General features: G+C 41.5%; 1 protein-coding gene across 2 annotated transcripts in view; it reads right to left on the bottom strand.

The window, feature by feature from the left end:
• Window positions 1–23,507, bottom strand: part of CFAP221 (cilia and flagella associated protein 221) — a 120,364-nt gene that overhangs the window by 59,076 nt on the left and 37,781 nt on the right. For both annotated transcript variants that reach the window (XM_043488336.1, XM_043488337.1), the window contains exons 7-13: window positions 21,029–21,132; window positions 16,541–16,700; window positions 10,761–10,881; window positions 10,566–10,677; window positions 10,261–10,369; window positions 6,774–6,861; window positions 1,582–1,671 (exon numbers count right to left, since the gene is read on the bottom strand). In XM_043488336.1, coding sequence (XP_043344271.1) covers window positions 1,582–1,671; window positions 6,774–6,861; window positions 10,261–10,369; window positions 10,566–10,677; window positions 10,761–10,881; window positions 16,541–16,700; window positions 21,029–21,132 — 784 coding nt within the window. The remainder of the gene's footprint in view (window positions 1–1,581; window positions 1,672–6,773; window positions 6,862–10,260; window positions 10,370–10,565; window positions 10,678–10,760; window positions 10,882–16,540; window positions 16,701–21,028; window positions 21,133–23,507) is intronic.

The raw sequence follows: 23,507 nt of genomic DNA on the forward strand, positions 1-23,507 counted from the left end.
ATTTTTTTTAAAAAAAAGCATTTATCAGTTTACAAAAGTTTCTGTTTTCCTCATTTGGTGAGGTTTCTTTTTAGAAAATTGTGAATATTACATCAAAAAAGAGAGAGAGAAAGAAAGAAATGTACAGTCTAGATAGGCAAGATCGAACACACACATGTGGCCCTGGGAAAGAATGAAGTCACATGGAAATCAGTCCCTTGTGATGGGGGATGGGATGCCTTGGAATGGTGGGGGGCCACACTGTGTGGTCCTCACTAGGGCCTGCACACCATGGGCACATGTGCATGAAGACCAGTAACTGGCTGGAAGGAGAGGGTGCCTGGGGTGTCGAGAGGCCACCAGAGCCTCTGGCGTTGCAGGTTCTTGAACAGACAAACAATGTGAAGACAAGTCATCGGAAATGGAGCAGCCCCGCATTGGCCCAGGCAGTGGGCCACGGAAGAGAAGGCAGATCTGCTGAATAAGCTGAGGCTGAGGTGTGACGGTGGACCTGGGGTGGCCTCATGGAAGAGTGACTGGCAAGACTTTGGGGCCAGATGAAATGTGGGAGAGAAGGAAAAAGGTAAAAACAGTTCAGATTTGACAGATCCAGAAGAGAAAAGTGAGAATGATGGAGGTAGGAGATGGAGAAGAATCTTTCCATTGTTAAAATTAAAAATCAGGATAGACAACAGGTCTCAGTGTATAGCACAGGGAACTATATTCAGTATCCTCTGATAAAACATAATGGAGAAATAATGTGTGTATATATATATATATATATATATAACTGAATCACTGTGCTGTACAACAGAAACAACCGTGTAAATCAATTATACTTCAATAAAATAAAATTTACAGAAGAAACAAAAATTCAAAATTGAGGTTTTAACCAGAAACTATCACATGACAGAAGAAACTCTGGTGGGGGCTGCGGTCCCCACTTTGCAGTTGAGGACACTGCGGCGTCAAGGCTGAAGGAGCTCCTCCCGGATGCCACATCCACGGTGGAGCTGGAGCCAGCGCTCTGGCGTCTGACTTTCTGTCTTTTTTGACAAGGGGAGGGAGGGGGCAAGGAACCTACCCCGGGACACACCCTGAGGATCAGCGTGCAGACAGGGGCGTGGACAGCAAAGTGAAGTCGGTCAGTCGTGTCCAACTCTTTGCAACTTCATGGACTGTAGCCTACCAGGCTCCTCCATTCATGAGATTTTCCAGGCAAGAGTACTGGAGTGGGTTGCCATTTCCTTCTCTAGGGGAACTTCCCAACCCAGGGATCAAACCGGGGCCTCCTGCATTGCTGGCAGACACTTTACCATCTGAGCCAGCAGGGAAGCCCTTGGACAAAAAAGGGGAAGAAAAAAGGAGACCAAGAGGAGAAAGCAGAGTGTGGGAAGGAGGTGCTGGTACAGGGTGCCGTTAATCTCAAATTGACGCCTGACTTGTGGACATGTTAAAAAAACTCTGTGAAAAGGTAAACAAGTTAAAAATTATTAAAAATCTATTGGTAAAAGAATTTCTAGAAAATTGCTTACATGCTTAAAAAATAAACATATAAAGGGCTGTTGACAATCAGATTCCAAATAAAGAAAAGTTACTCACTTCTTCCAGGTCGTGTAAAATCCGTTTGGGGTGAACTTCTGTCTTGCGTCGCTGGAATTCCTCATCCAAAATAGGATCTCCTCTATCTAGCTGGGGTTTTCAAACATTGAAAATATTAAAATTGAATACAGATGCACACAACGACAACTGTTATTTCTCTTTAAAACGGGTAGAAACACATTAAGAAAGTGGTCTAATCCATCCATGACGTTCCCTCTGGGAGTGGTGGTTAAAATGATCATTGCAAGCACACCTATTGTTTAAATATGGAAAGTTTTATTACAAGCACAAACCCAACACCTTCTTATTAAAATTAGAGAGAGAGTGTGTGTGTGTGTGTGTGCACGTGTGCATGTGTGCGCTTGGTCGTGTCTGATTCTTTGGGACCACATGGGCTGTAGCCTGCCAGGCTCCTCTCTCCATGGAATTTTCCAGGCAAGAATACTGGAGTGAGTTGCCGTTTCCTCCTCCAGGGGATCTTTACGATAGTCTCTGGAAATTATTTGAAGCATTTAAAATTCGCAGAAAGGATTCTAGGAAACTGTGTCACCATAGGGGTGTAGAGATTCCATTTAAGGGAAATTTAACGTCCCAGGAGAGTTTTAAGCTCCTGAGAGCGAACTAACCAAGCATCAGGTTTAACACAGGCATGTGATCTCTCCCCCTTTGCTGGGTGGCGGAGGCTGGGGGTCTGTCTCTCCCCTGGATTAAGAGTCCCCCAGACTGCTCCCCTCCCCCTACTACTCGTGTCCTCCTGGCCCCTGAGTAATCTCCCCACTCCACACTAGGTACTCCCGGGCTGTTCCCAGGAAGGCTGGCGTGGCCTGGTCAGTGTCTGCACGTACCTGCCTCCACAGCAAAAAGGACCATACACACTGCAAAAATGTGTCTGTTTTTGCTTCCCTGTGGGTTTTACTATTTGTTAATTAACTTCTAAAATTAGCTTGGTTCTCAGCTACACTGTCCACAGTCATTTTTAAGACTAAACTGATTGGCATACACACACTACTATACTTAAAATGGATAACCAACAAGGGCCTACTGTATAGATCAGGGAACTCTGCTCAATATCCTGTAATAGCTTAAGTGGGGAAAGAATTTGATAAAAATAGATATACATATATGTATAACTGAATGCAGATGATACCACTCTAATGGCAGAAAGTGAAGAGGAACTGAAGAGCCTTTTGATGAAGGTGAAAGAGGAGAGTGAAAAAGCTGGCTTAAAACTCAACACTGAAAAAATGAAAATCATGGCGTCTGGTCCCATCACTTCATGGCAAATAGAAGGGGAAAAAGTGGAAACAGTGACAGACTTTATTTTCTTGGGCTCCAAAATCACTGTGGATGGTGACTGCAGTCATGAAATTAAAAGATGCTTGCTCCTTGGAAGAAAAGCTATTACAAACCTAGACAGCATATTAAACACCACACATTATTTTGCTGACAATGGTCCATACAGTCAAAGCTATGGTTTTTCCAGCAGTCATGTACAGATGTGAGAGTTGGACCATTAAGAAGGCTGAGCACTAAAGAACTGATGCTTTTGAACTGTGGTGCTGGAGAAGACTCTTAAGAGTACCTTAAGACTTAAGGAGACCAAACCAGTCAATCGTAAAGGAAATCAAGCCCGAATATTCACTGGAAAGGCTGCTACGGACGCTGAAGCTCAAATCCTTTGGACACCTGATGTGAAGAGCTGACTCACTGGAAGAGATTCTGATGCTGGGAAACACTGAGGGCAGGAGGAGAAGGGGGCGGCAGAGGACACGATGATTGGATGGCATCACTGATTCAATGGACATGAATTTGAGCAACCTCTGGGAGCTAGTGAAGGACAGGGGAGTCTGGTGTGCTGCAGTCTATGCAGTCCAAAAGATTTGGACACAACTTAGTGGCTGAACAACAACTTAGCAACTGAACAACAACGATAACTGAATCACTGTGTCACATGCCTGAAACTAACACAACATCGTTAATCAACTATGTTGTTGTTGTTTAGTCGCTAAGTTATGTCTGACTCTTTCGAAACCCCAGTGGACTACAGCCTGCCAAGCTCTTCTGTCCACGGAATTTCCCAGGCAAGAATGCTGGAGTGGGTTGCCATTTCCTTTTCCAGAGGATCTTCCTGACCCAGGGACGGAACCTGCATTTCCTGCATTGGCAGGGGGATTCCTTACCCCTGAGCCACCAGAGAAGCACTATTCCAATATAAAATAAAAATTAAAAATGAATAAAGATTGAACTTCAAGAAATATATTCTAACCATCACATTAACACCTTATTCGGAAATAAGAGGACCTACTGTATGGCACAGGGAGCTATACTGTATTTTGAGCTATAGGGTATTTTGTCATAATGTATAAGGTAAAAGAATCTGAAAAAGAATACACATATATATACGTGTGTGTGTGTATAACTGAATCACAGTACTGTATACCTAAAACTAATATGAGCCTTACATATAGCTGAGAAAAGAAGAGAAATGAAGACAAAGGAGAAAAGGAAAGATACATCCATCTGAATGCAGAGTTCCAAAGAACAGCAAGGAGAGATAAGAAAGCTTTCTGAAGTGAACAATGCAAAGAAATAGAGGAAAACAACAGAATAAGAAAGACTAGAGATCTCGTCAGGAAAATCAGAGATACCAAAGGAATATTTCATACTAGGATGGGCACAATAAAGGACAGAGACATATGGACCTAACCGAAGCAAAAGATATTAAGAAGAGGTGGCAAGAATACACAGAAGAACTGTACAAACAAGGTCTTAATGACCCGGATAACCACGATGGTGTGGTCACTCATCTAGAAGCAGATATCCTGAAACCTGGAGTAAGAAGTCAAGTGGGCCTTAGGAACCATTACTACAGACAAAGCTAGTGAAAGTGATGGAATTTCAGCTGAGCTATTTCAAATCCTAAAAGATGATGCTGTTAAAGTGCTGCACTCAATATGCCAGCAAATTTGGAAAACTCAGCAGTGGTCACAGGACTGAGGCCACTCAGTGTTGGTTCTCAATCCAATCCCAAAGAAGGGAAATGCCAAAGAATGTTCAAACTACTGCACAATTGCACTCATTTCACATGCTAGTGAGGCTCAACAATATGTGAACCGAGAACTTCCAGATGTACAAGCTGGATTTAGAAAAGGCAGAGGAGCCAGAGATCAAATTGCCACCATTCACTGGATCACAGAAAAAGCAAGAGAATTCCAGAAAAACATCTACTTCTGCTTCATTGACTATGCTAAAGCCTTTGACTGTGTGGATCACAAAACTGAAAAATTCTTAAAAAGATGGGAATACCAGAACACCTTAGCTGTCTCCTGAGAAACCTCTCTGCAGGTCAAGAAGCAACGGTTAGAACCAGACATGAAACAAGGGACTGGTTCAAAATTGGGAAGGCAGTACGTCAAGGCTGTATATTGTCACCCTGTTTATTTAACTTATATGCAGAGTACATCATGCGAAATGCCAGACTGGATGAAGCACAAGCTGGAATTAAGACTGCAGGTAGAAATAGCAACAATCTCAGATATGCAGATAACATGACCCTAATGCAAGAAAGGAAAGAGGAGCCTCTTGATGAAGGTGAAAGAGGAGAGTGAGAAAGCTGGCTTAGAACTCAACATTCAGAAAACAAAGATCATGGCATCCGGTCCCATCACTTCATGGCAAATAGATGGGGAAAAAATGGAAACAGTGACAGACTTTATTTTCTTGGGTTCCAAAATCACTGTGGACAATGAAATTAAAGGATGCTTGCTCCTTGGAAGGAAAGCTATACAAACCTAGACAGTGTATTAAAAAGCAGAACCATCACTTGGCCAACAAAGGTTCGTATACTCAAAGCTATAGTTTTTCCAGTAGCCATGTACAAATGTGAGAGTTGGCCCATAAAGGCTGAGTGCTTAAGAATGAATGTTTTTGAACTGTGGGGTTGGAGAATACTCTTGAGAGTCCCTTGGACAGCAATGAGATAAAGCCAGTGAATCTTAAAGAAAATCAATCCTGCATACTCCACGGGAGTATGCATATTCCACTGGAAGGACTGATGCTGAAGCTGAAGCTCCAACACTTTGGCCACCAGATGTGAAGAGCTGGCTCATTAGAAAAGACCCTGATGCTGGGAAAGACTGAAGGCAGGAGGAGAAGGGATGGCAGAGGATGAGACGGTTGGATGGCATCACCGACTCAATGGACATGAGTTTGAGCAAACTCTGGGAGACAGTGAAGGACAGGGAAGCCTGCTGGCATGCTGCAGTCCATGGGGTCACAAAGAGTCAGACCCGACTGAGTGACTGAACCTCAACAAAATCAACTATACTTCAGTAAAAAAAACAAAAACAAAATCCAGAAATGAGAGACATCTATGGTTGTCAGCAGGTGGTGAGCTGTCCAGCTCTTATCTGAACACAGCTGATCTCAAACACATGTGGAGTTTGAGACTGTGGATCTCAGGTTCAAAACACAGATTTTTGTAGGAAGAGACGTAAATCTCCTCCACCACAAGTCAAATAAAACAGGGCAATTTAAAAAAGGGATTGGCAAAGGTGTTGTTAGAAGAAAGAGGAGAATGATTTCTTGTATCTTTATTCAGACTCTACTTATTTATGATGAATATCTCAGAAGTGAACATTACTGACCATCTCCCTTGAACAAGAAGTTGCCACTCCTGAGTGTCTGTGCCATTGGGCTCTCATGCCCACTCGATCTGAATCCTCCATCCCTCTTGCTTTTGCTCAGCTTCCTGCTGTGGGCCTGGGCCTCCAGCTTTAGTTTGGACCTGGCTCTGGTATGCCTCCGGGCCGCTGTCTCTGGGTGTCTCTTATCTCCATGCACTGCAGATCACGCCCAGCATTCCAGCCTGAATTGGTGCCATTCCCTGCCTCTGAGCTGGATGCCTGTTTCTTATTTACTACTTTTCAAAACTGTACCGAGTCTCCTAGGAAGCTTTCCAGTTAGATGAGTCCTCTCATGCTGTCCCTTGAATCTCCACACTACTTAGCGGATGTTTCCAGTGACAGGTATGGCCAGCCTCGATTCATTGCTAACAGTGGGCGTGTTATCAGCCTCTCCTCCCAACTTAACTGTAAGATTTTTTTTCCCCCTCCGGCTATGACATCTTGCATATAGCAGGAATTCAAAATATTTAGTGAAATAAATGATATCAGATTAGCAGTAATTCTGACCTTGTATTTGTTGTTTACTCTTTGCCGCTCCTCATAAATGTCTTTTTTAAATTTAAAGGACATGTGATCCTTACCGAGGTGCACTTGCCTGGGGAGAAAAAAAAACAAAAAACAACTTCCAGAACCCATTAGAATACCACAATCGATTTCAGGATGGAGCATCTCAGCTGAACGGCACAGCTGACGCAGGAGAGCACGCCAAAGAAGGGAGAAGTTGCAGACACCCGCAACACAAGTAGGGTGAACCACATGTTCCCCACAGGGAAGCTTTTCTCCCAGTGACACATGCTAAAATACTTATGAATAAAGAGACCTGGACACTCAATCTCACTCATCATTAGGAAAATGCAAATCAGAGCCACAGTGATGGACTACATCATACCTACTTGGATGGCTGTGATAACTGACAAAGATGATGACAGCAATCATAACAAAGGAAAATAACAGGAATTGCCAAGGATGTGGAGAAACTGGAATGTAAAATGGTGTAGTCGTGTAGAACACAGTTTGGCTGTTCTCAAAAAGTTATACGTGAATTACCTTGAGACCCAGTAATTCCTCTCCTATGTATACACCCAAGAGCACTGAAAAGGTAAGTTCACACAAAAACTTGTATATAAATGTTCACAGCAGCATTATTTCAAATAGCCCCAAACTGGAAACCCCCCAAATGTCCACCAACTGATGAATAGACACAGTGTAGAATGTTGATAAAACAAAAGCTTATTCCCCATAAAAATGAATGAAGTGCTGATAGATGCTGTGACATGGATGAACTCTGAAAACATATTTAGTGAAGAAAGTGAAAGTGTTAGTGGCTCAGTCATGTCCGGCTCTTTGTGACCCTTTGGACTATAGCTTGCCAGGCTCCTCTGTCCACGGAATTCTCCAGGCAAGAATACTGGAGTGGGTAGCCCTTCACTCCTCCAGGGAATCTTTCCAACCCAGGTCTCGGATCTGGGTCTCCTGCATTACAGGCAGATTCTTTACTGCTTAAGCCACCAGGGAAGCCCAGTGAAGAAGCCAGTTACTAAAGGTCACATATGATCTGACTACATTCATACGAAATGTCCGGAAGGGGCAACACCAGAGACAAACAGTGGTTGAGTGGTTGCCAGGGGCAGGGGAAACAGGAGGGTGGGGGCATGACTGCTTCACACTTACAGGATTCTTTCTGGCAGGGATGTAAAAGTTCTGGAACTAAGTACTGATGGTTGTACAACACTGTGAACATACTAAGAACTCTTGGGGTTCTACACATTAAAAAATGATGACCCAGAGAGATGGGATGGGGAGGGAGGTGGGAGGGGGGTTCAGGATGGGGAACACATGTAAGTCCATGGCTGATTCATGTCAATGTATGGCAAAAACCACTACAATATTGTCAAGTAATTAGCCTCCAACTAATAAAAATAAATGAAAAAAAAATGATGAAAATGGTTCATTTCATGTGATGTGAATTTTATCCCACTTAAAAAAAAAAAAAACTCTGGGGGACTTCCCTGGTGTTACAGTGGATAGTAGTCCACTTGCCAATACAGGGGACATGGATTCAGTCCCTGGTCTGGGAGGATTCCACCTGCTGTGGAGCACCAAAGCTCGTGTGCCACAACGACTGAGCCAGCACCCGAGAGCCCATGAACCTCAACTACTGAGCCCGTGAACCTACAGCCTGTGCTCCGCAACAGGAGGGGCCACTGCGGTGAGAAGCCAGTGCATCACAACTAGAGAGTAGTCCCTGCTCCTCACCACCAGAGAAAACCCGCATGTAGCAATGACCAAAAGAAAAAATTAATTAAAAATAACAACCTCTCGTACGTCATGTACCCATCATGGAGTCTGACACACATTCAAAGTATATGGCAGTGGGGTTCCCTGGCGGTCCAGTGGTTAGGTCCTGGCACTTTCACTGCCAAGGGCCCAAGTTCAATCCCTGGTCAGGGAAATAAGATCTCACAGGCTGAGTGCCCCCCAAAAAAGTATATAGTAAAAGTTCTGCAGAATTGTTTAAAAGTTACAGAGAACTGTCTTAAAGGAGACTAAAGAGACAGAAAAACTAAATGCAAACCATATGATCTTTGACTGGACCTTGGGTTCCCCTCTTCAAAAACCAAAACATCCCTGGTATAGAAGCATTATGGGGACAACTGGGTAAATTTGCATATAGGCTGATGATTTAATGTTGTATCAATGTTAAACTTCTTAGAAGTAACTATGGTGATGCTGGAGAATGTCCTTGTTCTTAGGAGCTGAAGCCTTTAGAGGTGAGGCCTCATGGCACCTGCACTCACTTCCAAATGGCGCAGGCAGATGAAAGGAGTGTGTGTGAGTGTGCATTTGTGCTTGTGTGCGAGGCGCAGTGCTAACAGCTGATGACCATACATCAGTGTGTGTGGGTCTCACTAGATGGTTCAAAATCTTTCAGCAAAAAGTTGCGAGAAAATATTAAGTGAATAATACATGATCAAAATTGAATTTAGGATATGATTTCAAGCCCGTTACAAAGCAGCACAGGAGGAAGGAAAAACACCAGGGTTAACGGTGGTCACTGCATTATAGCGATTCTTTTCTCTTTTCTACACTTAAAAAACGTTTTCAAGTTTTTTACAATGATAACATGTCCTTTTATTTTTTTTACCATAGGGAAAGAGTTTTTTCCCAAATGGTCCTGGGTAACCTGGCATACTCTTCATTCAACTGAGGCCAGACCCTGAGTACAGACTCACATAAGATTCTGTGAATTCACAGAAGGGGTTGCTTCTCACGAGAGGTGGCAGGGTGCGAACACCCGGGCTGGCCCCAGAGCACGCAGTGAGTTCTCGGTCTGGGCGGTGGGGAAGCAGGACTGTGACAGGGTGGCCACCTAACCAAACTTTCAGGAGTCTCTTTTTGAACTCAGTTTTATATTAGAGTTTCCACAGTTACTTCAGCTGAGTCTGTACATGCAGATATGTCTTGTGTGGTCTGGTAAAAACCTGCATCTGCGTTTGAAAACCCTCACTAGGAGCCTCTCCCACCCCACCTGAAGAGAAAAGATAGTCTCTTCAATAAGTGGTGCTGGGAAAACTGGACAGCTACATGTAGAAGAATGAAATTAGAACACTTTCTAACCCCAGCTGCACTGCCAGGCTCCCCCGATGGCCCCTGGAGCTCACAGCCCAGGGCACAGGGGGCTTGGGTGGGGTGAGAGACAGTCGGGCAAGCTTCAGGGTCCCTGAGTCAGCCCAGGAAGGGGGTGTCCTGGTGTGAGGTGGGGTGCACTTTGGTTCTGTGCTGGTCACACTTAGGAAGGAGCATGGTGTGGTCACACTGATTCACTCCTGATAGAAACTTCACTCTGAAACAAAGTCCATTAAAGGGGAGGAAATAATCAAATGTTTCAAAGGGCATAAAAAGTTATTACATCCATTCATTCATTGGGTCTCATGGATAAAAAGCCATTAGCAAAAACACCGTCACCTGATGCAAATAATCGTGGGGCACTTACCACTTCAGGTGATTTTCAATCTCTTCACAAGTGTCCTGTCTGACTTTCTGTTCAAAGAGCGCTTCTTTCATTTGTCTTGTTTTTGAAATCTCAGTGCCTTGGTCCAAAACTGAGGGCAGGAGGAAACGATGATTACACCAGTAATCGAATCAGAATCACTGGCCGGGAGAAAAACATTTCTGACGGCAAAATGTAACAGGATTCTAACTGAGTTTTGTTGCTGCTGCTCATAAGCAGTAAATATGAGAAGCATTAACTCCTTTAGATTCTGCCCGGAGCTGACTGATGGTGGATTCATTGCTTACCTTCTCTCAATTCTTTAATCTTTAATTTTCCTGGTTCTTGGTTTAAAACAGTTGCCACAGCAAACGGATTCAATAAATCTACTGGAAACCTCAAGTTATGATATTCGATTTCCTGAGACCAAATCAGGAGAGAAAAGTCACTATTTGGCCTCTCTGTTGTTCCTTCCGTTGTGGTTACCATAACGCCCGCTTTACCTTAATCTTTGGAGGCTTTGCCTTTCCTGGCAATTGGGGAAAAGGTACACGTGTCACTGCCTTTTCTGGAGGAACAACTACTTTCTTAGAAAGAGTATTTACTCTTTCAAATTCTTCCAACCTAGAGTAGAAAACAGATATTAAATTAGTATGTAATGCAACAACTCAAGGCTCCTAATTTTAGTTCTCTCCAATAATATCATGACTTATAGTTCATTAAATACTATATCTAAACTATGATTTTTTTTTTAGCAGTTATGTACAGATGTGAGAGTTGGACCATAAAGAAGGCTGATCACCAAAGAATTGATGCTTTCAATCTGTGGTGTTGGAGAAGACTCTTGAGAGTCTTTTGGACAGCAAGGAGATCAAACCAGTCAATCCTAAAGGAAATAAACCCTGAATATTCATTGGAAGGACTGATGCTGAAGTTGACGCTCCAATGCTTTGGACACACCTGATGTGAAGAGCCAACTCATTGGAAAAGACCCTGATGCTGGGAAAGATGAAGACATCAAGAGAAGGGGGCATCAGAGGATGAGATGGTTAGATAGCATCACTGATTCAATAGACATGAATTTGAGCAAACTCTGGGAGATAGTGGAGGATAGAGGAACCTGGCTTGCTATAGTTCATAGGGTCACAAAGAGCTGGAGACACCTTAGCAGCTGAAAAATGACAACAAAACTCAAAATCAACTTGGGTGCTAAAACAGTGGTTTATGAAAATAAACACAAGGTCAGGATGCCAGAGCATAATCATAATTAAACAGTGGGGCAATGGCTATTGTCCTTACGTTCTCAAAGAACATAGTAAGTGGAAAATAGGACACGCTGAAAAATGTTCCTGGCATCCAGCATAATTCATTCCTAGGCTGTTGGTTTTCCATGGCTAAATTTGTTTACCACACTTAAAAAACTCTTACATTGATTTATGTGTAAAAGAATAATTATGTCTACTGTTTGTACCAAAATGTTTTTAAAAAGTGATTCATAATATTGTAAAAATGACTATACTATGCAAAGCAATCTATAGATTCAGTACAATCCCTATCAAATTACCAATGGCATTTTTCACAGAACTAAAACAAAAAATTTCACAGTTTGTATGGAAACACAAAAGATCCTAAAGAGCCAAAGCAATCTTAAGAAAGAAAACTGGAGTTGGAGGAATCAAACACCTTGACTTCAGACTACACTACAAAGCTACAAAACAATATGGTACTAGCATTAAAACCGATATATAGAACAATGGAATAAGACAGAAAGCCCAGAGATAAACCCACACACCTATAAGCACCTTATCTTTGACAGAGGAGGCAAGAGTGTACAGTGGAGAAAAGACAGTCTCTTCAATAAGTGGTGCTGGGAAAACTGGACAGCTACATGTAAAAGAAAGGAATTAGAACACTTCCTAACACCACACACAAAAATAAACTCAAAATGGATGAAATACGTAAAGGTAAAGCCAGCAACTATAAAATTCTTAGAGGAAAATATAGGCAGAACATTTTTTGATATATATCACAGCAAGATCCTCTTTGACCCACCTCCTAGAGTAATGGAAACAAAAAGAAAAATAAACAAATGGGATCTAATTAAACTTAAAAGTTTTTGCACAGAAAAGGAAACTACAAACAAGATGAAAAGACGACACAATGGGAGAAGATAACTGCAAATGAAGCAACTGACAAAGAATTAGTCTCCAAAATACACAAGCTGTTGCAGCTCATGCAACTCTCTCTCTCTCTCTCTATATATATATATATACACACACATATATATATATAAACTCAATCAAAAAAGGGGCAGAAGACTTAAACAGACTTTGCTCCAAAGAAGACATACAGACGGCCAATAAACACATGAAAAAAATGCTCAACATCACTCATTATTAGAGAAAAGTGAATCAGAACTACAGTGAGGTATTACCTCACACTAGTCAGAATGGCCATCATCAAAAAATCGACAAACAATAAATGCTGGAGAGGGTGTGGAGAAAAGGGAAGACTCTTGCACTGTTGGTAGGGATATAAATTGATACAGCCACTTTGAAGAACAGTATGTAGATTCCTTAAAAAAAAAACCTAGAAATAAATCTACCATATGACCCAGCAATCCCACTACTGGGCATATACCCTGAGAAAACCATAATTCAAAAGACACATGTACCCCAATGTTCATTGTAGCACTATTTACAATAGCCAGGACATGGCAGCAACCTAGATGTCCACCAACAGATGAATGGATAAATAAGCTGTGGTAATACATACAATGGAATATTACTCAGCCATAAAAAGGAGCAAATTTGAGTCAGTTTTAGGGAGCTGAATACAGAGTGAAGTAAGTCAGGAAGAGAAAAACAAATATTTAATATTAACGCATATATATATGAAACCTAGAAAAATGGTACGGATGAACCTGTTTGCAGGGCAGGAATAGAGACACAGACATAGAGAAGAGACTCGTGGCTACAGTGGGGGAAGGAGAGGGTGGGATGAACTGAGAGAGGAGCACTGAGAATTATACATTACCATGTGTAAAACATCGCCATATGTAAAATAGGTACCATATGTAAAATCGTGTGAAGCTGCTCTATAACACAGGGAGCTCAACACAGCGCTCTGTCACGACCTAGAGGGGTGGGATGGGATGTGGGGGTGGCAGGGAGGTTCAGGAGGGAGACGACATGTGTATACTCATCGTTGGTTCATGCTGTTGTGCAGCGGAAAGCAACGCAGCACTGTAAAGCAATTATCCTCCAATTAAAAAATAAGTGATTCAGGCTAATGTTTCAGATCTTTTCTATAAATGAAAACTGCTTTGAACATGGACAGGTATAGACAGGGCTGCTTCCATGTCTGCAGAAGCTGTTTATTGGTCATGTGGGGTAGTAGAACCACGCTATGTTCGTAAATGCTGCCCATGGAAGCATTTCCTCAAGCACAAGTTTGGTGGGATGACACCTGTCGGTGACACTTCGGAGAGGAGATGAGAAACTGCTGCCGTTGAGGCATTCTGACACTCCATGTGCTTTGGTTGAGCACCTACCGGTCCGGCTGCCCTGCATGACACAGGTTATAGGCCCGTGTGAGAGTCCTGGAAGGCTCCAGGCATGGGAGGACCTGCCCCTGGGTGGGAGGGATGCATATGATGGACGCACGGTGAGGTGCGAGGATGAGATGCCTGGTTAGGGCAGGTGGCCTAACCTGTGTTAGGTGTTAGTGGCCTGGTGTTTGCATCTCAACAGAGCAGAGCTCTGACACAACCTCAGCCATAAACATTTGGGAAACAACCCAGAATATTTGAGGATGTTAAAAAAAAAAACCAGTCTCCTTGAGATGGACCCTCCTACACTGTTAATGGGAATGTAAGTTGGTGCAGTTATTATGGAGAACAGCATGGAGGTTCCTTAAAAAACTAAAACTATAGCTACCATATGATCCTGCAGTCCCCCTCCTGGACATGTATCCAGAGAAAACCACAATTCTAAAAGATACATGCACCCCTATGTTCATAGCAACACATTTACAATAGCCAGGACAATAGCTAGAGACAACCTAAATGTCCATCAACAGATGAATGGACAAAGATGTGGTACATATATACAATGGAATACTATTCAGCCATAAAATGAAAAAAGTAATGCCCAACAACATGCATGGACCTAGAGATTACTGTACTAAGTGAAGCGAGTCAGAAAGAGAAAGACAAATATCATAAGATATCACTTATATATATGGAATCTAAAATATGACACAAACGAATTTATCTACAAAATAGATTCACAAGCAAAGAGAACAGACTTCTGGTTGCCAAGGAGGAGAAGGATGGGGGAGGGAATTATTAGGAGTTTGGGATTCACAGATGCAAACTATTATATGCAGGATGGGTCAACAAGGTCCTACTGTATAGCACAGGGAACTGTATTCAACATCCTGTGATAAACCATATGGAAAAGAATGTGAATAAGAATATATATATGTATATGTATGTATATGTATATATGCATATAACAGTCACATTGTTGAACAGCAGAAATTAACACAAAAAGTGTTAAGTCAATTACACTTCAATCAGAAAAAAAGAAAAAAACAGTCTCTTTAAGAAGTCTAACTACTAGTATTGACGATGGAAATGAAGGGATATGAGAAAGCCAGAAACTAAGAGTTACATGGAATTGGCAGTGCCAACTGGATGTGAGTTCATCACACATCCAGCTCTGAAACAAAAGAAGCACCTGTGAAATCTTCCGAGAACACTGCAGCTGGATCACTTTTCCCCTTCCTGGTGGAGTATCTGTGTTCCAGCACTACCTGAAGCCTGGGGAGACAGGCAGGTGTTGAGGTATGGTCCTTGAAAACGTCAAGAGTGTTCTAGATCAGATATGAAACTCCAGGTGGGAAACCAAAACATAGTTTAGAAAAGGTGTGCATCTGTTCCTGCTTGGAGCTTCTGCCATGCACTGCACCACTATTTAAGAACGTGTCTAAGAAAGGGCAGACATGTCAAAGTCCCACTCAAGTGATGCCTCTGAGGAGGTCGTTTGTGTGTTGTGGCGCATGTTGTGAGCTGCAAACAGCACTCTTCTCAGTCAGTTAACTGACACCAGGAAATTGAGGACTGTTTTTTTTTTTTTTTTTTTTATGTCCAATGTTACCTCTTTACTGGCTGAACCACTTTAGTTTTACTACAGGAACTTGCAAGATTTGGGTTCAGCAGGTCACACTAACAGTCTACAGTTGACCCAAGCTGCTTTGGCTTCTGAGAAAGAAAATAATAATATAAATATACAGTAAATCATGGAGTTCTTATTTTGATAGTAGGTTGTTAGTCCACTTTTAATGTGTCTAATGACATTAACATGTGATGTGAATGTATGTGTGAAGGGGCGAGGAGGAAAATCAACCTTTGCCTTCATCATTTTCAAAATATTTGTAAGGATTTTTCAAGATTAGGATTTACACTATGAAATTTTTTCCTTTTCACTTCTATAAACATCAGGCAAGTTAGAAAACACCTTATTAACTAGATATATTTGGATATAAAAATACAAGCTCACATTCACTGGAAATGGAAGTTCAGGCTAACTGGTTATAGTTAAACCCATGGGTTTAAAACTTAAAAATGGGTTTAAAACTTAAACTCATTTCACATCTTTACTCTGACTTGAATGCTGAGGGTGCTTTAAGAAAAGCTCCCACCCAGCATGCTTCCATTTCTGCCTTATGTCAAAGGCACTTGTTATACTTGACTTATTTTGACTCCTGTCTTCAGCATCTTTAGCGTGTGGACCATTTCCCGTGGGGCTTTGCAGTGGACGTTGCACAGGGCATGCACTCCACTCATTATAATATTATATTGAAACTTTGAATATAGCTCTGTGGTTCTGGCTTTATGACTTGAATTTTTGAATAGACACTAATACACACATATGGCCAACAATTCAAACAGTGCACCGATAGTCATCAGTGAAAGAAAGTATCTTCTCCAAAATCTCTTTTCTCAGTGAACTCTTCTCTCTCTTGGCAGAAGCAACTACTGCTACAAGCACAGAGATAGTCTCTGCATCACTGTTATATTTTAAAGGGTATCTTATGAAGGTTCACCATTTAAGTAAGTTTCAAAATTGAGATAGAGTTGACATGTAACTGTATTTTAGTTCCAGGCATATTAAGTAAGGTTTTGATGGCATTCTGCTACAAGAAAGAAACAACGGAATGGATGAAAGGAAGAATTGGGGTTTGGAGGATAAACAGAAGTCTTCCCAGGCAGCCTTACTTTAAAGCCACGTTGGGGTAGCATGTCCCGGTGAAGACACACTCGTACGGTTGAGAGTTGAACTGTGAAACCCACAGCTGCACTTTTATCTGTGCCATCCCATACTGAAACGGGGTAAACTTCACTGTCACATTCATCTTCCCATTTGCCGGGATTATTCCTGGGAGGAAAGACATGAGAAAACATGATGCTTTTTCTTCCTGCCAAGTCCAAGCAAAGAGGCTGACTCTCACACACATATATATTCTTCCCATGGGAAGCACAAGTATTTCTAGTATCATTGTATAGTCTTTTCATTAAATACACATGAATCAACTTCTGATTGTTCACATTGACCTTATTTACCAACTACTACCTTAATCCTTTATACTCATAACTTGATTGCACCAGTTATATAAACATATACTATGAGTCAGCATTACTGAGTCAGAAGTGAGTTCCCAGAACCATAACCTTTAAGCCATTATTAATAATTCCCGGATATCAGTGTTCATGCTGTGAGCCACAAGGAAAATGAAGGAACACATGTAAAAGTTTGTGCCCAAATAATTTGGTTCCCTATATTTTTGTGTAATTTGATTCTCTGATTTTCTATCTTCAGGATAGACAACTGTTCTCTCCAAAGGCAAATGTCACATGATGCTTATTTCTCCTTTGTGTCTCTGGTGCCAACAGGGCCTGGAATGCAATTAAGTGCTCAACAAACATGGAAAGGAAAATAACAAGCAAGGAGGAAAGAAGGATCAATATGCTAGGTGTGAGAAGGGCGGCCATTTCCGACTTCCACTGAAGGCTCTCTGGTTTGCTCTCTAGGTGGACTCCTCTGGTCCCCACAGGGGCCTTGCCTGGTGACCCGCCTCCTTCCGATCTAGGGTCCCTCTGAATCTTGGCCCACCCTCTGCCTTGCTCTCTATGCCAACCCCACAGCCCTTTCATTCAGCCATCCAGACATTCACTGAGCACCTACTGGGTGGCAGGCACTGTTTTAGGCACTTGAGACACAACAGTAAGCAAAGCAAAGTCCCAGGGGGCTTCCCTGGTGATCCAGTGATCAAGGCTCGCCTGCCAATGCTAGGGGTGCAGGATCTATCCCTAGTCAGGGAACTAAGATCACACAAGCCATATGGCGCAGCTCCCCCCCCTCCCCACCCCCACACACAGAGCCCCAGAGCTCACGGAGTTTACATGCTGGTCAGGATGGCAAATAAAAAGAAATAAACCAGTGAATATAAACTCTCAAGTCATGCCATGGACACAGAGTAGGCCATGGGAAAGCAAGTGACGCATGAGGAGCTATCTGAGACAGGGTGAACATCAGGTCTCAGGTGAGGAGATGCTGAAGCGGAGGCTTGGATGAGGCGTGGGGCTGCTGCTCCAGTCCCCAGACACTGGCACTCTGGACCCCATGCCTTGGCACTTGCTTTTCCCCAGACTGGAAGCCCTTCCTCCAGATCTTCCTTTGGCTTCCAATCTTCTGGAATCACCTCTCTGTCATTGGCCTCCCCTAGTTAAGTCTCACAAAAGCAGATGCCTGCTTGTTACTGTGTTCCCAGCTCAATAAATAAACCTTCAAAGCCCATGTCAGCCCACACGTTACAGGAAACCCCTCCTGATGCTCCATCTGCAGGAGCCTCCACCACCGTCCCTCACCGCTACCCTGCGGTCCTCAGGTGCCACCCGAACTGCCACTCTGCGAAGTTTACCAGTCTCCCAACTAGTCTGGAAGCCCCTAAGGCAGACACTCAGTCCCAGAGCTCTTTTATCTTCTCAGATCCTAAGCGCTGTGCTTCAGAAAAATACATAAAACCTAAAGACTCCACCAAAACACCCGCTACTAACAGAATTAATGAAAGTAAAGTTGCAGGATACAAAATCAATATAGAAAAATCAGTTGTGTTTCTATACGCCAACAACAAACTATGAGACAGTGAAATGAAAAAACAACTCCATTTACAATAGCAACAAAAAGAATAAAATGCCTCGAAATAAATTTTTTTCCAGTTTTATTGAGAAAGAATCAACATAACATCTCTGTATAAATTTAAGGTGTGAAGCATGACGGTTTGACTTACGTATTTGTGAAATAATCACCACTATAAGTTTAATTAACATTCATCATTCTAAATAGACACAATAAAAAGAAAGCCCAGGAATAAACTCATGCATATGTGGTCAATTAATTGGCAACAAAGGATCCTAGAATATACACAAGGGCAAGGACAATCTCTTCAACAAAGTGTTGGGAGAACTGAACAGCCTCATGCTAAAGAATAAAACTGAACCACCGTCTTACACCACATACAAAAGTAAATTCAGGAGGGAGGGTTAATTTGGAGTTTGGGATTAACAGATATACTCCACATAAAATGGATAAGCAACAAAGACCTGCTGTATAGCACAGGGAACTTTACTCAATATCTTGTAATAACAACCGATAAGGGAAAGTAATCCAAAAAAGTGACTATATTTTGTATATATATAACTGAGTCACCTTGCTGTACACCTAAAACTAACACCACACTGTAAATCAACTATATTTCAATAAAAAAATTAAAGATTAAAAAAATGATTTCAAAATGGATTAAAGATTTGAATGTAAGAACTGACAATATAATTCCTAGAAGAAAACAAAGAACAAAGCTCCTTGACATTGGTCTTGACAAGGATTTTGGGAATTTGATACCAAAAGCAAAGGCACCAAAAGCAAAAACAAATGAAACTACATCAAGTTCAAAAGCTTCTGCACAACAAAAGAAGACATCAACAAACTGAAAAGACACCCTATGGAATGGAAGGAAATGTTTGTAAACCACATATCCAGTTAGGCATGAATACCCAAGATACACAAGGATATCATATAACTCAATAACAAAACACCAAGATAACCCAACTTTGTCAAATAAGCAAAGGACCCAAACAGACACTTTTCCAAAGAAGATATACAAATGTCCAACAGGTACATGTTCAACATCACTAATCATCAGGAAAATGCAAATAAGATGAGATTATCTCTCACACCTGTTAGAATGGCTATTATCAAAGAGACAAGAAGTCCTGGCAAGAAGGTAGAAAAAAGGGAACACTTGTGCAGTGCTGGAAATGCAAACTGGTGCAGTCACTATGGAAAACAGTACGGAGGTTTCCTCAAAACCTGAGGAATTATCACATGATCCAGCACTCTCACATCTGGGTTTATACGCAAAGGGAACGAAATCATTATTTTGAAGAGTTAGATGTACTCCCATGTTCACTGCAGCTTTATTCACAATATCCAAGGGTGTGAAAATGCTCTGTGTCCACTGACAGATGAAAGGATAAAGAAGACGTGGCATATCCATCCATCCATACATACATACATAATGCAATATTATTCAGTGTTAAAGAAGAAGGTAATCCTGCCATTTGTGACAACATGTATGAACTTGGATGGCATTATGCTAAGTAAAATAAGCCAAAGACAGATACTGCAAGGTATCATTTACATACACATTCAGAAGGAAAAAAAGTCCAATTCTGAGAAATAGAGAGTTGAAAAACGGTTTACCAGGGGCTGGGGGTGGGGGGTGGTGGTGGTAAGGAGAAGTTGGTAAAAGGGTACAAACTTTCAATTATAGAATGAATAAGGTCTGAGGCTTTAACGTAAAATAAGGTGATTATACTTGAAATTTGCTGAGAGAGTAGAACTTAAATGTTTCACCAATAAAAAAGGCAGCTCTGTGAGGTGATGGATATTAATTAACTCAATGACAGAATCCTTTCACGATGTGTACACACGTCAAATCATCACATTATGTACTTAAAAAGCTTATAATTTTATGTATAAAATTATATCCATATCATATACATGTCAATTATACCTCAATAAATCTGAAAAAACACAGAACAAAAACAAAGCTATTTTAGGATTCACAGCAGGCCACAATGGGTGAATATTTAAATTCCAAACCTAAACATCAAGAGAGAAACTGGGAAGCAGAAATCAGTTCAGATGGAGATTTCATTCTCAGAGGTCCTGAGCATCTTTGGGATCTACATCCTTTGGGGCATGCAAAGACAGATAGGTCCATGCCACATGTGAGATAAATTCCTTAGACCCTTCACTAAGATTCTGAAGGCTTGAGTAGATATAATATTCCCATTTTATTTGAACCTGAATTAAAGGTGACTACGAAACCATTTAAGTACCAGGAGTCAAAACTAGAATTAGAATGGATTAACTCCTGATTTCAAGTTCTGACTCTGGGGGGCAATTGACCTGAACATAAACTATAAACTATCTGCATCAGGTTATCTCAAACTGTGTTTACTCCCAAGTTTCTGGTTCTGATTTAGTTTATCAAGTATGTAAAGTCTGTTACTGTTACACATTTGAAAATAACACACTCAAATGTGGCTTATTCTCTTTCATAACTGGAGACCTACTTTCCAAGCCATCTTCAATCTGAGAACTCTCAGGAAATTGGCAACTTGAGAATTAATTCTCCTTACCTGATGTTGGCTCCACAGTAAAGGCCTGATGAGGATGGACCACAGTGACATGAAATTCAAAATCCACAGGGCAACTGCACCACAAAGGAATCACGTAGCTTTTGCTGCAAAAAAAGAAGAAGAAAACTGTATAATATTATTTTTCTTTATAACTAGCTCTTTTGGTATCAGAGAATACCCAGGTTATGTAATAAACAACCACAACCACGAGGAGAGTCAACCCTTACACACTCATTCCCTGGTGACAGCTAGCCGATAGCACCTTCTGGGTGCTATGGCAGGGTCATGTTTCAGAGAGCCTGAGCCTATCTTGATGGCAAAGTGAAATGACCCTTTTGCAGTAGTAGTTTTGGGGATACAGTAGATTTCAAATACGGTTTGAAAAATGATGCCAGGAGTATTTTTACTTGGCTTTAAATTCATTATTTGGAAATATTCCAAATATAAAGAAAATATTGAAAATAATAAGAGAAAGATCCCTTTATCCACTACCAAGCTCTATAAAATCTTCTGCTTTGGGTAAACCAATGTCTTACTTTAACAGATATAAAACATGCAGACAGTTGAAGCTCCCTGTCTACCCCTCCTTGGTCCTCTGCTCCTTCTTGCCTCCCCAGGGGTGACCTTTACCTGCATTCACCATCATTCCCATGGATTTTAGAAATATCACCACATACGTATGTGCCCATAAAATGTATCCTATTTATCACTTGTTTTCAATTATACTGTTCTAAAACATGCTAGTTTTACCCAGCATTATGCTTTTGAGATTGATCCACGATGACACTTGAAGTTCTGCTCATTTGTTTTAACCAGCAATAAGTAATTCGTTGTTGGCCGACATCACCTTTCTCTCTCTGCTCTCGTGCTGAGAGGTGTATAGGTTGTTCGTGTCTTTTCACTGCTTCAGTGTGGTGATGACAGCCCTTCGGGGGACCCCTTACGCGTGTGGGCCAGAGCTGCTCTAGCTGTGACTGAGAAATGGAATTACTGGCTAGCAGTAAAGTGAAACCATCAGCTTTGCAAGGTATGGCCTAAGTGCCCTCCGAAGCACTTGAACCAATTGATCCTCCCATGAGCAGCATCTAATTACCAACACAGGATTCTCAGACTTCTTCCAGCTTGATGGGGGTGAAATTGTATGTCACTTTATTTTCATGTCTTTGAGGTTGATCCCACTCATTTTACCCATTGGGTTTCCTCTTCTATGAATTGCCTGTGTGTATTCTTTGCCCATTTTTCTACTGGATTGTTCTATTCTCTTATTAACTTGGAAATTTTAGATATTAATGTTTTCAATTACATCTATTGATATAAATTCAAGATAAGGGTCATTATACAGAGCAATCACTTCGGCTAACAGTGAGATGAATACTTCATAGCTTTTTTATTTTTTAAACCAATTCATAAATTCTGTCCTAAATCAGGCTCTATTAGAAGTATCAGTCCATCCATCTTAACTGTATGAGACGCTTTCTAATTCTGAAATACAGGGTACCTAAAAGCCATGACGTTTTTCGGGGTAATTCAACCTAACCACACTCAGGCCCTACTGAGCATCAGGTATTTTACAGCACTGGGCAGATAAAAAAACTAACATTACAAATTACATGTCTCTCAAGATGATAAATGACACTGCCCAAACCTGGTCCCTGAAGATGAGGTCAGTGACTTACAAAGTACCTGGACTGTGTGGGCCTCCAGTCCGTATCCCCAGGGGTCTGCTCAGAGTTACCCCAGCAGCTGCTCAGGGATCCTCTGCTAAAAGTTGAATGTTTACATTTTCCTGAACTAAAACAAACAAACAGAGACTGGCAGTGCTTTTTATATTTACCCAATCTGTAGCTAACTTCAGAGCTCTGATAATTCCCATAGAAAAGGTGTCAGAGTATTTGTTTAATGATGATTACATGAAGCCAAGTTCCTGATGCATTAATCAGTCGGAAAAACAAACAATTCCTTAAGGGCACAGAATTCCAAGTGGCTTGATTCAGGAGACACAGCAGTGGCAGGAATAAGGCAGTGGAAAAACTGAACTTGGCTTTCATCGTTGCTGTTCATACTATGAATGTCAAATTATGTGACTGGTTTCCTTCATCATAAATCAACGGCGATCTACATTAATTTGGGTTAAGAGAAATTCTGGCAAATAGGAAGCTGAGTTTATTTAGAAGTTTTCCATATGTGAAGAAACAGAAACCCATTAGATTCTGGGGGCTTTAAAAATTCTCAACTAAATTCCATTGCTAAAATACAATAAAAAGTGACTGGCAGTGAAGAAACATGAATAAATATACATATCCTATGCCTATGAATCCTCAGACACAAATAGGAGCCTGAATTAGAGTTCTTCTATGATTTATAGAAAGTAGCCAATTAAAATATTAAAGCAGAACTTTCCTGGTGGGACAGTGGTTGGGAGCTCTCCTGCCACCGCAGGAGTCATAGGTTTGATCCCTGGTCCAGGAGGATTCCATAC

The sequence above is a fragment of the Cervus canadensis genome, chromosome 15, assembly GCF_019320065.1.
Source record: "Cervus canadensis isolate Bull #8, Minnesota chromosome 15, ASM1932006v1, whole genome shotgun sequence".
Taxonomy (NCBI): domain Eukaryota; kingdom Metazoa; phylum Chordata; class Mammalia; order Artiodactyla; family Cervidae; genus Cervus; species Cervus canadensis.